Source organism: Halichoerus grypus, chromosome 12, assembly GCF_964656455.1.
Source record: "Halichoerus grypus chromosome 12, mHalGry1.hap1.1, whole genome shotgun sequence".
Lineage (NCBI taxonomy): Eukaryota > Metazoa > Chordata > Mammalia > Carnivora > Phocidae > Halichoerus > Halichoerus grypus.
In genome coordinates this window covers 63,839,695-63,855,162 of record NC_135723.1, presented here as the reverse complement: position 1 = coordinate 63,855,162, position 15,468 = coordinate 63,839,695, and the positions used below count along the sequence as shown (strand labels likewise).

Sequence of the window (15,468 nt, the reverse complement as noted above, 5' to 3'; positions counted from 1 at the left end):
TTTGTGACACATGCTATCTCAATAACAATACAACAAACCATTAGGCAGTGCTATTTGAAACATAAATAAAACCTCTTCTGAGTACTTTCTTCCACTTTTCAATACTTGCGGGGACATCTGACCTTGAACTGAGAGTCTCTTCTGAAAATGTTGTCCACATGTCTGAAGTTCTCCCCCTCACACATGTACTCTGCCATCCACTTTCAACCAAACCATTTAAATTACATTCAGATTTTTGTGGTATCATAATAACTTCAATATGGGATATATTTTCAACATTCTGGTCAGAGACTCCTTTCTTCCCCGCCTCACCCTCCCTCCAAGTTATTTCAGGTTTGCATATTTCATTTTCACATCTCAGTGGGATACCCATCACATAACATTTATTTGTGAGGTCTAAAGGCATAATGTGGGGGATTGTGAACTAGCATGTCAAAACCACATACTGCATGCGTACGTCTTAAAGAATGAAAAAAGATTCCTTTTTTCCCCAGATATATAAGCTGTCTCAACAGTATAAGTCCAAAGTGAATACCACAACCTAATTAAAGATGAAGAGCATAACAAGCAGTATTAAAATGTCTTTCTTGATTCATTCTTCTCCAAGTTATGTTTTTATCAAATGTCTCATTAATGACTTCGATGGACATAACGAGTATACACACCTTCTAATCTCACCACATTCAGAAGAAAGTTGAAAGAATTTTCCCCACCCTGCTTTGGGAGGTATGACAGCAGAGAACCGGGTGGTAGGGCAGAAAGAAGCTTTGAAAAGATGCCTCGTCCATTCACCTGCCTACAGGGATGAACATACTACATACTCCCAGCAGAATGAGGCTGTTTTTAAAGATCTCTAGATTCGGAAATACCACAATCTCTCTGGGGACTCAATCCCTACATTTGAGAACCTTTATTTCAAGGAAATTCTTCCTCTGGGTCTAACCACGCTTCAGGAGCATGTGAGCTGTGCGGTCGCACAGGGCCCCACGTTCAGAAGGGCCCCACACTTGATTTAATGCTTTGCCGTTGCCATCTTGAAATTCTTTGAACTTGTGTTTTGTAAATGAAGTCCGATGGGACAGTGAAGTGTGTGTGAGAAGGGAAGACATGCCCGACATGCGTGGCCTTCTCCCTTTCTGCCCCATAAGCTCAGAATTCCACGGCCCCTGAATGAGTGGGAGTCAGGGAGACTCAAAGCAAGTACAAGGAGGGCACGTTACATCTAGACTGATTCAGTGAGGCACTGACAGCCCTTCAAGGCTTTTCATTTGCACCAAAACTTGTTTTGAATGAAGAAAGAAACAGGAATGACCAAGGCAGTCCATTACACTCCTGTTACTTCCCTGTATTATCCAACTATTACACTGAAAATGGTAACAGAAAGAAGGGGAAATAGAGTAACACAGAGCTCCTTGTCCTTTCTCTCCTTCCTTACTCATCAGTAAGCTGAAGGTGGAAAGTGTTGGTAGATGTGTGCATATCAAGAAGTGAAATAAAAACAGTTAATTTTGTGCAGTGATTCACAAGTTCTTTAAGAACAAAATACATATGCATGTATGAGCTACAAAATACAAATTACATAATTTTGGTGATTCTGCATATAGGGTCAATGCTCTTATATTTGTATTAAAACTGGCATTGCACACTCTACAGATTGAGGGTAAAATTCATGCTAACAACTTAAATTTTTAATTTTTCTTCATTAAGAACAACATAAAATAGCAAATAAAGCACCATGATGAGAGAGAGATGGCAGAAAGTAAAAAGCTTTGTTTTAGTATCTGTTTTAACAACACTTTAGCACTTTTCTCTACTTTTTTGAACAGGGGATCTACATTTTCATTTTGCACTGGGCCCTGTAAGTTATACAGCTGGCCCTGCCCTGATCCTTCATGCTCCAGATTATATCTACTACCTCTGTTCTGCCAAGTCAGCTCTTATTAGCTTTCACCCTTCTCTCCAGTCATTCACCCAACAAATATTGACTGTGCTATGGTCAGGCATTGTGCCAGATGCTGAGAAAATAAAAATGAGTAAGATATAATTCCACTCTATTCCATTATCTCATTTAATTCTTATTCAATATTGCATAGGTCCTATTATTGCTTCCAGCTTAAGCTAAAGAAGTAGAGATTTAGAACAGCTAGAAAACCTGATCAGAAGGATTTTAGCATCAAGTGGTGGAACCAGGAACTGAGGCCACCCACGTCTTTCTGACTGCTAAATCTGAGTTCATAGTTATCATTCTTGCTAATATACTCCTAATTGTATTGTTTTCTATTACTACAATGTCCCTATTCCTAGCGTCTCAAAAATCAATTTTAGCAGTAATTTTATTTTCTCAATCTAAGAAAAAGGTGTACTCTAAATTTTTTTTGCAATTTATTTATTAGTATTTTGTTTAGGACATAAAATATAGTTTGATTTTTTTTTCATCTGACAATCCTTAGAAAATTACATTCAACTGACAAAGCCTGTGATTTTCAAAATCTTGTTCATGACTTTGTTTGCTAAAATACAGTGTATTGGTTAAAAATATATGCTTTGAAAGCAGCCAGACCTGGGCCCAAATCCTGGCTCTACCACCCACTAGTTTCCAAAAGGTACTTAACTCTCAAAGCCTAAATTTTTTCATATATAAAATGGGGATGAAAACAGTACCTTAACTACCTTACCTTTGGCCATGTTTAAGATTAAATGAGATAATCCTTGTGAAACACTTAAAATACCACCTAGTGCCTACCTAGTAAGCACTCAAAAATGTTAGTTTTAGTACTATTATTTTTAGTCCTATGTTCTCATAGTTGTGCTTAAAAATGGATTTGAAATGACTTTTTTCTTGAAATGGTTTCCTCCAATACAGAAAATAAGTCCAGGGGTCTCTAATTTCCAAGAAGTATATTATTTCTTTGTATATAAAAGCATGCAAAAAGTTCCCCAAAAATGACACCTGGTAGTCATATAAAGCTCTAAAATTCAAGGGCTCTAAGATGTTTTTACTCATATAATCTTTCACCAAAAACTCCAAATATGAACCCTCATTTTCCCCTGTTTGGTTCTCAACTGCCTACTCAAAGGGTCAAGAGTAAAGGAGTTTATACACTATATACAAAGAACTATATAAATGTAACAAAATATTCCTGTCATTTAACAAGGCTATCTCAGCTCTCCCTAACCCTTGAAGTAACACTTAAATTTAAGAACATTGAGCAAATTAAAATGGCTGAACTGTTTTCTCTGGTGGAAAAGGAAAGGATTAGCTAATCTGAAGGTTTACTGCCATCACTCAGGCAGTCAAATGACTATTTCCCTGGCTTCTAAGTGATTGAAGAGCACATAAAAAATAGACTGAATACCACATAAAAATGGACTATATACCTATTTTTAAAATAGCTCTAGAAAAAAAGGCCTTTATTTGACATTTTTATTATGGTTTAAAGAAAAGAAAAACAGGATCTCGGTTAAAAAAAAAAAAAAAAAGCCTCCATCTGATACCTTAGAAAACATGATAGCCATGTGAGATCTTCCCCAAACCACACTCTTTTCAATAATGATGGCTGTTACCACTGCAGGCTTGTGGGTCCTTACCAATTCTTGAGTGTCCTGCTGCAGTGGCAGAAATGCTGCTTCCAGAATAGCAACCTGGTCAGGACTAAGCTTCTGCCACAGCCCAATCAGCAGAATCACCAGCTGGGTGGCACTTCTCAGCTTGGTGAATGACTGGAACAGATTGTCTTGGTTTTCCTCTACTGCATCTGCTAGAGCGATTACCTGCAGAAATGACAAACTTCAGTTAGGGATAATTTCACAATTCTTGAGCCCTCAACAAATTACATTTGGCACACTCTTGTTTTTCTTTAAAACAAATTGATGAACTTTGTCTCCCACAAACACAAGCTATGTTGAGTAATAAAATAGTTATCATTCATCTGTTCACTTCCTTCTTTAAAAAAAAAAAAAATCCCTAAGGTAATTCCAAACCCATATGGCCAGGAGATGAAAATATCCATGAAATCAGCTTAATGGGGACATTGTTCGGTGTCTGCTTCACCATCAATTGACCTTCTACAATATATGATAATATAAGTAACCTCGAATACGGTTACAATAGTCTTTATTACTAGCCACAGAGACTGATTAAAAAATATCAAAATAACCGCATTTGCCACATAATTTAAAATAATGACTTCATTACACACTTTTCAGAAAATAACTGTCTGCCTCTGATTATTATTCTTTACATGTTACATGATGCTGGGATATCCAGTATTTCTTTATTATAACCAAAAGGTAGATAATGTTCAAACATTTGACCAATTGAGTAATGTCATTTTTAACACAAATGTCAGGCACTAGCCCACAGGGACCTGAAAGAAAAAAAAATGCTCAGGGTGTGTTAGCTTTACAATGCCAAATCTACTTAGGATAAAATTGGCAGGAGTAGAATTGGCTTTTTTTTTTTTTATCCTCTTGAATAATCCTGTGGAAAAAAGAACTAAAGCAACAATTGGATGGAACATCCAAGACTGCCCATTGGTGTTTTATTTTAATGTCTTGGTGAATTTTGTGCTCATTAAAAGTAATGAACTGACTGGCCCAGAGGGTCAAGGCGTCTGACAGCCCCCAGAACAGGAATAGTAAAAGCCAGGGCAATGTGAGCTCCTTTCTATCAGTCCCTGCCAGTTTGAGGAACTAGAGCTTAGATGACTTTCAGAACTCTAGTGCACATGAACCATTTGGTGATATTTCATGGCTTATTGACCCTGGCCCAAAGGGCTTGTTAAAAAATCATCATTCGAACAAGTAAGAGTTTACAGCTGTGTGGTCTCCCAAATTCCATGTAGCAACAGGGGCTGTAGGGGGACAGTCCTCAGAATATCTGGGAGATGCTGGAAAAGAGATACAGGTTGGGAAAAGACAAAGCGATTGAAGGTCCTTGCCTGACAATGCTGGGCAGACCAAGATTCTTTGCCATTTGGTTGAGGGGTTGCAGGAGATAGAAAAGACAATCACAATTCACATTCAGTTCTCCAGGGAGCCCTGGGAGTTTGGACCAAGGTCAGCATTACAAAAAAGTGCATTGTTTACTATGTACCTAATACTGTGCTACTTCCTTTCCATAGGTGTTCAGAAAAGTACATGATATCTTATAGTCCATAAGGATCTTATAATTTGTTGGACAGGAAACATACATACACAACCAATTAGTGGAAAGAAACATTACTGAAATAATGTCCTAATTGTGCAGAACAGAAAATAAGTGTAAAAGAAGTTAGCAAAGGGACAGATTACTATCGGCCAGAGTTAATATCCCTGAGGCCTCTTTTACTCAAATGAGGCTTGGAACTCATCCCTTCCCTATTCCTTCAAGAAGTCCCCTCTAAGAGACAGAGCCACTTTCCTTAAACCAAAACACCTGGAATCATCTGCTTCTTCCCCCACCCTCACCATGATTACAACTAACTCCTATTAAAGTCTGTGTTTGTATTTTTTTCTTCCTGTGAGTGTTACCAATTAAGCCTCATTGTGAGGACCATCATATAATGACACAGATGCTTTATTGTTGATAATCCCAAATCACACAAAGATCAAGGTCATAAACACCTCCTAAGTGGCAGGTATATGCAAGAATTTGCAGGAAGCACTCTAGGGAATTCAATGGCGACAGATCTAATCTCTACCTTCAGAGAGTTTATAATGGAGAAAGGAAAAAACTTCAGAGGCAAATGTTGACATTGTAGGGAAGACCCTATGAATGATAAAGGAGAATGACATTAATATAATTGTTAGGTTAATAATAATCCCTGTGATTAAGTGAGCACAGACTACATGCCAAACATTCTGCTGTGCCATACAGGTATCAGTGCCTTCAATCCCCACACCTCCACCCACTTGGAATGATCTCTATTTTACAGATGAGGCCTCTAAGGCTCAGCAGATGTAAGGAATTTGTCCTTACTGTTCACAGGGATGCAACGCCCATGCTTAGAAGGGCTCTGTGCTTGGTTTAATGCCCTGCTGTCTCTGTCTTGAAATTCTTCTTTTTTTTCTTAGAGAGAGAGCGTGAGCAGGGGGAGGGGCAGAGGGAGAGAGAGAGAGAATTTAAGCAGGCTTGACACCCTATGCAGAGCCCAATGTGGGCATGATCTCGTGACCCTGAGATCAAAACCTGAGCTGAAATCAAGAGTCGGACGCTTAACCAACTGAGCCACCCAGGAGCCCCTCTGTCTTGAAATTTTAAATAATTTTATTTTTGAACTTGTGTTTTATAAGTGAAATCAATGAAGGGATGATAGACATGCACATGAGAAGAGGAGATAATGCTCATTAACTCATAGCATTAAATGTTCTTATATTTGCATTTAAAACTGGCTTGCACAATATAAGATTAATGGTTAAAATTCATGGTAACAATTTCAAATTTAAATTTCTCCTTACTTGGAATGGCATTAAATAGAAAATAAAAACACCATCAGAAGGTGTGAAAGAGAGACCACTGAAGAAAGAAAAAAGCTTTGTATTTTAGTAGTTATTTTAACAGCACTTTCTTCCGGCCTTTTAACAAGGGCCCTGCATTTTCATTTTGCACTGGGAACTGCAAATTAAGCACTCAGCCTGACCATCACCTAGGAAGTGAGAGAGCAGGATTCAAACTTAGAGTCTCTCACTTCAAAGCCTGCATGCAACCTGAAGCACCTTCTAGGTTCAGAGAAAGGACTTACTGATTCTGGAGCACTTTAGGAAAGAAAAGGTAGAGGAAGAAGCAGTGGTGTGCTGGAACCAACTTGTCCAGCTCCTACAGGCTCCAGAGAAAGGATGGATTTTCAGTTTTGTATACCAGCTGTTAAACTCGGCCATTACTAAAAATTAAGCTACATAAACTTAAAATTAAATAAGTTACAACAAAACAAAGGTAATAAATACTCAAAACTCGTTACTTCCTAATTTGTTTACTATTGTCTAGGCCCTTGCGGTTATTTATGCTTATTGTATCTGTATGCTGGAAACACTGCAATGGTGGGTTATTGCCCATTTCTTCCCAACTTCGCATTCAGTGACCTCACATTGGTAGACTGAAATCAGCCACGGCAGAAGTATTTACAACATGAACATCAACAAATCCTCCCAACACCTCTCCTTCCCAGAGAACGAGTTGTTAAATATTTACCAGCGTGCCACTGCGAGAGGTACCTGAAATTCATCCTCAAGAATAGATGTTGGGTAAGGGCGCTTTAAAAGTGCAGGAAACAACTTGAACAAATGCATTAAAGCAGAAAAGTAGAGGCTGCTTGTTCAGGAAGGAGCAAATATTCCAGTTTGAGAACAGCATTTGATGGGATAAAAAAAAAAAGGTAATCTGGGCATCTATTGTAGAGGCAGCAGAATGTCAAGGTGAAGGGCATGCACATAACACTATAGTACTGTGAGAGTGTGGGTGTTCCCTGATGGAGGCTGCACTCAAAGCAGCTATCGATCATAGTAAACATTTGGGCATTTGCTGGGACTTAAAGTAAGGCTGTTACGCACGTTCCTCACTATCAAGGGAAAATTCTTACTAAGTATAACAGCATGTCAGTTCATAGACCCACCCAACTTGCTAAACACAGCTGTGGTGGAAGAATGACTTCTCAGTGAGACAGCAGCCCAAGCCACAGGATCTTTCCTGAGCAAGGCCCAAAATACATCAATCTGGGAGAAGCATCGTTTCTCTAAGTTTCGGTCTTGCTGGTTATATTTCTGTGCCATTGTGGAAAGTCTGCTATCCCCAAACGGTCACAGAAATTGGAAAGAAATGGGATAAACAATTCCTTATGTAAATTACCCCCAAGGAAAATCTTCCTGACCTAATGGCCAGCATGAAATACTAAACAGATCTCCATGTTCTCAATTTGGTTTTACATATAACAGCCAAGTTTACTTTGTTCTCCATAAGAGCCAAATGAATTTAGCAGAATTAACATAGTAAAAAGGGCTGGAAAACGTAGACCCGTCAAGATTTAGATCTGTCCCACCAAGGCCTAGAGGATCTCACTGCTCACCTGGAACTACAAAACGAGGCCAGCCAGCTGCTAGGGCTTACATCTGAAGGAGGGTGACTTTTCAGTGCTCATCATTGGCTGTGCAAGACGTGTGTCCCCTGGTGTTCAACAGAACTCAGGAAGGGAGGGGTTTAGGAAACAATACATGCTAACGATTTCAAACACAAATGTGTTGATGGCCTTTGTTTTGCTTTTTCGAATTGAAGGTTTTCAAATAAAATGGAGACCCCAAAGGACATCTATGTCCAACTGCCATATCAGTTGATGCCAAAGTAATGAGGCAGAGGCCCAGGGAGCTGCTTGCAGGAAAATGCTCAACCCATAAAGTGAGTGTGAAATTAATCCCAAATACTTGCAGCTGCCAAGATCGGCTCTAAAATTGGTTACAGGAAAGCAGGAGCAGCAAAGCAGAGCAGACATGAATCATACTGTGTGAACACAGACATGTCCAATTCCTTCACCTAAACTCACCATCGAAGCTGCCTCCAAATCTCATGTGTGGCACACAGAACCCTATTACATTGCTGTTTAGCTGTCATTTACTGAGCCCTGACTGTGGGCCAGGCACTGTGCTAGTGCTGTTATATCCAGATTATCACTTGGTCCTCATGACTACCCTCTGAGATAGGAACTGTTGATCCCTGCAGCCCCCATTTCCAGATGAGGAAACAGAAGCTTAGTGCTCAGATGAGCTTAGTGCCCGTGGTCAGGAACTACAGCAGAGAAGTGCCAGGATTCCACTCCTGTCTCCTGATTCCCCACTGAGTGCTTTTTCTTCTGCAGTCGTACACAAATATATACAGTAGGTTCCTTAAAATAATCCAGTAGGTTTTTATCTTGATAATCAAATGAAGATACTAAGGAAAAACACTACTAATACATTACATCCGTAACAGGCATATGTGCTTTAGTTAAATTTCCCCATTGTTGGGGCTTTTATCATGAGGTCAACTCAGGTTGAAACTTCCAGGCTTATTTCTGCCCAAAGTTATGGTATAAGGAAATTAGTTCATCATTTGTAAAGGATGGGAAGTTTTTTTTTTCTCTTAAAACAATGTTCCATATAACTCAAAATTATGAAGACTTTAGAAATTAGCTATTTATTTACTACACCTGCTCCTTTAGTGAAGCTACTTTTAAAAAAGGGATGATTTATTTATTTTCTACAAATCACAGACTACAATCTTTTCAGTGGTCTAAGCAAGTTGATGTTATGTAATAATAATTGTCATCATTAACTGGGGCTTTCTAGGAGCCTCCTTACAGAGATTAGCTCATTTTATTCTCAAAACAATTCTATAAGGTAGAAATTATTACTGCCCCCATTTTAAAAATAAGGAGACAGAGGGGCTCCTGGGTGGCTCAGCTGTTTGAGCATCTGACTCTTGATTTTGGCTGAGGTCATGATCTCAGGGTCCTGAGATCGAGACCCGCATCAGGCTCCGCAGTCAGTGGGGAGTCTGCTTCTCTCATTCTCCCTCTCCCTTTGCCCTCCCTCTGCATGCACTCTCTCGCTCTAAAAATAAATAAATAAATATTTTAAAAAAATGAGATAGAAATACAGAAAGGGTCAAAGCAGTTAGTCAGCAGCAGAGCCAGAATTTATACCCAAGCAATCTGACCCAAGAAATGTCACCAAGTAACATCACCTGCATTGATTTTCTGCCTGCACATCGATTTCATCATAGGCATATGTGGAACAAATTCTATCAGAAGCTTCCCAATGGCAGGTTTCCTCTTTGCTGATATTCTAATACCCCCATATGAATTAAGATAGGTTTATTTTAATAAAAGGCCAGCATGGATGAATGAGTGAAGAAAAGAGAGTCATATGATGTGGTTGAGTTTATACATCCCCTAGGGCTGAATACGGCAGGCTGTGCCGGGACTGCCTTCCCCAGGGAGCAACTTTATGTCACTGTGCAATTTACTTCCCTTTTCTAGGCTCTAGGTTCATCACCTTTAAAATGTAGGGGCGGGAAATATGATCACCAACATCCAACATAGCTGTAAGTGCCAGATTCAAAAACATTTAAATTATTTTTGGATGATATGTTGCTTTGAATTATCCATGCCACTTCCTGTGTTTCTCATTTAATGTTTACTGATTTGGAGTTTTTATCTATAAAATAACAGTAAGAATAATCCTCATTTATTTTATAATTATAATCCTATGAGAATTAAATGAGAGAGGTGAAAAGATGGACAATACCAAGCGTTGGCAAGGATGTGGAGAAACTGGAACCCTCACATATTGCTAGTGGTAATGTGATATGGCTCAGTCACTTTAGAAACAGGCTGGCCGTTCCTCAGAAAGGTAAACATTGAGTTGCCATATGAGGCAGCAATTACAATTCTAGGCTTATACCCCAGAGAAATGAAAATATACGTCCACTCAAAAACTTGTTCACAAATGTTTATAGCAGCATGATTTACAATAGCCCAAAAGCAAAAACAACTCAAATGTCTGTCCATCAACTGATGAACAGATAAATTATATGTGGCATATCTATATAATAGAATACCATTCAGCCATAAAAAGAGATGGGAGTACTTACACGTGCCACTACATGGATGAACCTTAAAAACATTCTGCTGAGTTAAAGGAGCCAGTCAGAAGGACTGCACATGTATGAGATGTCCAGAACAGGCAAAGCGATAAACACTGTAAGTAGACTGGTGGTTGCTGGGTGGTGGACAGGAGGGAATGGAAAATGCCTCCTAATGGTTGCACAACCCTGTGAATATGCTAAAAATATTAAATTGTACACTTCAAATGAGTGAACTGTATATATATAAATTATTTCTCAAAAAGTTGTTAAAAATCATAAGAGAAGTAAAAAGTACTGTGAAAGTATAATTCATGTAAGGTAGATAAATTAACCCAAATAAAGGCAACTTTATTTAAGCAACAATTTTGGTATGTTAATGGTTATACCATATTGTAACTTGGGCTTAATGACATTCTGAATGATGTAATAATCAAATAACTTTGGAGTCAATTAGATATGTATGAATACTGGTAATGCAACTACTTACTAGCTGTGCAATTTTGGCTTCTCTACCTTCCTCAGACTTAGTTTTCATCTATAAAATAGTATTCAATCAGTTAACATCCTTTCTATTCATTTCTATTTTGTTTGGCTCCTGGTTACTATTTCTTAATACTCTGTAGTTGAGGGCTCATTTCAGTGTAGTAACATCAGGCAAATTCTACTTTTTCTGTTAGGTTAACAGTGACATTGAAAAAAGGAAGACCCTTCTCCAGTACTTGAGGCACACTACTAACTACTACCTCCTAAGGTGATGCAGGACAGCTGATCATTCTGCAATGTTCCCTGGCCCTCTCTGTGTGGTCACTCAATGGAACAGTGCTCATCTGTAGCCAAGTTTAATCAAGTTTCAAAGTAAAATGTCATGAGACCATGTATCAGATATATACTAAAAACCATGCAAGGTTACATGTATTGGATTCCTTTTTTTATTCCTTCAGCAATTCTATTAAAACACACACACACAAACATACAACTTTGCCTGCTATGACTTGTTCTCTAAAAATCCTCTGAGGCTTGTTAATCAGGGAGCTAGATGTTGGGTTTTTTTTAAATACCTTATTGAAAATGCTGGAGAATTTGGTGATTTAAATAAGATGTTTATAAAGTACACTATGAAAAGGCAGAGGGAAAACAAAACTCATACTCAGCCCAGAAACTTCCAGTGTAAAAAGAGCAATCATTAAGTCTCCACCATGCCCTCCATTTTCTAATACTCGGTAAATAGTGGGTGTCCCATAAATGCTGGCTGAATTAATGAACCTCAGAGTCCACCTAAAACTCCAGCAAAACTAAACTGCCTCTTAAATCCTAGACATACTCAATCAGGCATTGTCAGGCTCCCAATCTGAATGGAACCCAAGTGATGTCACATGGAAACAACAGATCTACCTCAATATATCTGTCATCTACTTAAAAAAAAAAAAAATTGCTTCAGTTCACCTTTAGCCACAGCTGCCTAACACCAGGCTACAGACAGCTATAATGACTGCTGAAGTGAATTGTTTGTTCACATGGCTGCCCTTTGGTCAGAAAGACACACTTTCAGTCTAGGGGAGATCTGAAAGCAGGCAAGAAAAAGGGCATACTTCCCACAAACAATGTTATTTGTGATAGTGTTTGCTGCAGACTCCAACATGGGAAAGCCTCTGCAATAAGGAAGAAGAAAAAATTTACCATGTCTAAACTTTTACTTTGGCTGAAAAGATCCAAAATAATTGTTCTTTTAACAGAAACAGTGAAATAAGGTTCAAAATGAAAAGAGAAAAGGCATGATGAATCAAATGCCAGATAAGCATGTAAGAAGTGCTTCATTATCTGTGTGCTCAACTTTTAACTACTAGATAAAAGAGAACCCTAGGTTTTTAACTGGAAGGCATAGAAAGAATCTAATTCTTAGCTACTTTTGCTACTGTGTTATTTTGTATAAATAGGACAGGGGACTAGATTACACTCTATTACACTTCTCATGAAGTAAAAACCTAGCATTCCCCTATAACAAGCATTTAGCTGAAATTCCTAAACCAAACCCAGGATTAGAATACATTTTTAACCATGCTATCATTTGGGACTAGCTATTAAAACAACAGGGAAAATGTACCTGTTAGTAAAAAAAAAAAAAAATTTCAGTCACACATGATTTGTCTTCATAAAAAGAGACCTGCTAATTGGCCAAATCACCTGATGCTTTGGAACATCGAGGTATGATCGTTGACTCTTAGAAGTCATGATGGTTCTACTGGTCTAGGATTCTAATTTTCCTTAACACCAATCTACACTTGCCAAAAGCCTTGAGAATTCATTTAAAACTGGCTTTAGAAAAACAAATTATTCCTGAGAAATTTCTTTATACTATGTACTATAGAACCTTTTTTTTTTTTCTTTTTTAATGTTCTGCCCAGAAGAATATGAAAGGTAGGCAGTGCTGGAATATAGACTTTGGCTGGGACTTTTAAAACATATACCACTGATACATAAAAATATTAAATAAGACAATAAATCATTTGCAAGTGACACAGGGACAAATTTTGCTATTTCTGCAAAGTTTATTCATCAAATAGACATGTAACTTAATCAGCTCAAAGGAAACTAACTCCAATTCTTGGCTAATATAATGCTAAAAATACAACGGATCTCAAACCTGATTACTATTTTTACCTTCCTCCCACCCTCCACTCCCCCGCTGACCAAATTTTTACCTCTTTCCATAAAATTACCTACTTATAGCCAAGTGAAACCCCAATTTAAAAAATAATAATTAATGGAATCAAGCTGTAAAAAAAGAATGAATGTTCTCTGGACCACGGTTACTCATTGAACAGATCGCAGTTAAAGCTGGAATCTATGGTTGGCAATGTAAGAGCTCGTTTTACAAACCCTGGAGAATGCCACAGTTATCACTGTCCAAAAACAACATTCAAGAGGTCTGATCTGAATAGTTCCTAAGTTCAGAATATTTTAGACCACATTCCGACAGGCAGACATATCAGTAATTACGTAGCCACCCATACAGCCTTGAGTTCCATCTCCAATGAAGGCAAATGATGGAGAGATGGGTACTTGGTTGGTTATCCTAAGGGCATTCCTTTAGCTAAGGCTGCTAATGCTAAGACACATTATTACATGTGATCAATTAAGGCATGCTGATAATCCACCCAAAAAAGCAAAAAGAAAAACTGGAGACTCCAACAGTGTTGATCATGGTGTTGAGCATTTCCTTCGTTACAGAGTTTAAGAGGTAAATGTGGCATTTTCACAATAGAGTGAAATTGCTGAGTTTTCTCTTTCTATGCATCTCCTTTTAAAACATCTAGTTTTTCAGAGTCCATTTCTCTTGAACACCAGGGGTTTTTATTATTTTTGCTTTTTTAGATAAAATACATAATAGTTACATCACTACTCTCTGGTAGTACTTTGGCAAGACATGTGCAGGGCTATATGGCTCAGACCACATGGAAATAATACGAAAGTCAACGAGTGGAGCTCCTGGTTTCATATGGAGTGAAACAAGGGTAAACTATTGGTATTTCTACAATCATAGGTTGTTGGGACATTATAACTGGAAGAGGCCTTGCTAAAGGTATGTTGTACGTGATTTCTTCTGTGCTGTAAACTCCTCCAGGCCAAAGACTATTTTATTGTTTGGTGTACCCCTTCCATAGCCTTAGTCCCATAACAGGCATTTACTGTTAAGTTTACTATACTGAAGTAAAATAAAAAGCCTGACAACTCAGTAGCGCAAGAGTGTCCACTAAGATAGCAATTTATAGGGGCGCCTGGGTGGCTCAATCAGTTAAGTGTCCAGCTCTTGATTTCAGCTCAGGTCATGTCTCAGGGTCCTCGGATCAAGCCAGGCATCAGGTTCCGCACTAAGTGGGGATTCTGCATGAGGATTTTCTCTCTCTCTCTCTCCCCCCCCCACCCCTCCCACTGCTCTCGTGATTGCTCTCTCTCTAAAATAAATAAATCTTAAAAAAAGAAAAAGGACAGCAATTTATAGGAGCACTACTTGGGCAATGGAAATCCATCCCTACATTCCAGGTGGACAAGACCAAGGCCTACCATTTTTAAAAAGCTTTTATATGCTATTTATTGGGTCTACCATAGGTATTAAGTAGCTAGGCTCTAAATTCATACCTTCCACAAGTATTACATTACAATGAATTAGTAAATTCATTCAAGTCTTTACCATTAAGTTTATGTGATGAATGTTATAAAGCCTGTAATTTAACTTTAAAATACATCATCATAGAAAAGGTCATATGATGTAAGCAGGTGAGTCAGTTTAAACTACACTCCAGAGCAGGTTCTCAACCTTGTCACTAATGACATTTGGGGCCAAATAATGTTTTGTTGTGCTGGCCTGTCCTGGGCACTGTTAGAAGTCTAGCAACACTCTGGACTCTATAAACTTGATGTCAATAGCACCCTCCCCCCGAGTTGTGGCAACCAAAAATGTCTTGGGACACTGCCAAATATCTCCTTAGGGGCAAAATCACCGTGGTTGAGAACCACTGCCCTAGAGTCTGAGTTTGTGCTCAAAGGAGCTACCCTTCTATAATCAGAAGCAAAGCTCACATGTCAGAGGTGACTACACAAGCACTTAAGTTATTGGTGTCTCTACCAATACCAAAGACTTTCTAATTACCATAATGAATTTCAGAAATAGGTTCTGATTAGTGAGATCAGAGGTTGGATAATCAGCATTATGGTGTTAGAAATAGATCCACTGGCAAAATCAACCGTATTAAGATATGTGAATTGGTTGAATATTTTTCCGCTCATACTTTTCTTTACATAAAAGAGGGATAAGAATCCAGGAAGACACTGAGAGGATATGGTCCAAGGCTTGAGCCTAAAAGATCCTGTGTTTTGCC

The 15,468-nt window shown here is 38.4% G+C and overlaps 1 protein-coding gene across 3 annotated transcripts in view; it reads right to left on the bottom strand.

The window, feature by feature from the left end:
• The window catches only part of BBS9 (Bardet-Biedl syndrome 9), a 464,828-nt gene that overhangs the window by 97,003 nt on the left and 352,357 nt on the right, over positions 1 to 15,468 (bottom strand). For all 3 annotated transcript variants that reach the window (XM_078059433.1, XM_078059432.1, XM_078059434.1), the window contains exon 20: positions 3,589 to 3,771. In XM_078059433.1, coding sequence (XP_077915559.1) covers positions 3,589 to 3,771 — 183 coding nt within the window. The remainder of the gene's footprint in view (positions 1 to 3,588; positions 3,772 to 15,468) is intronic.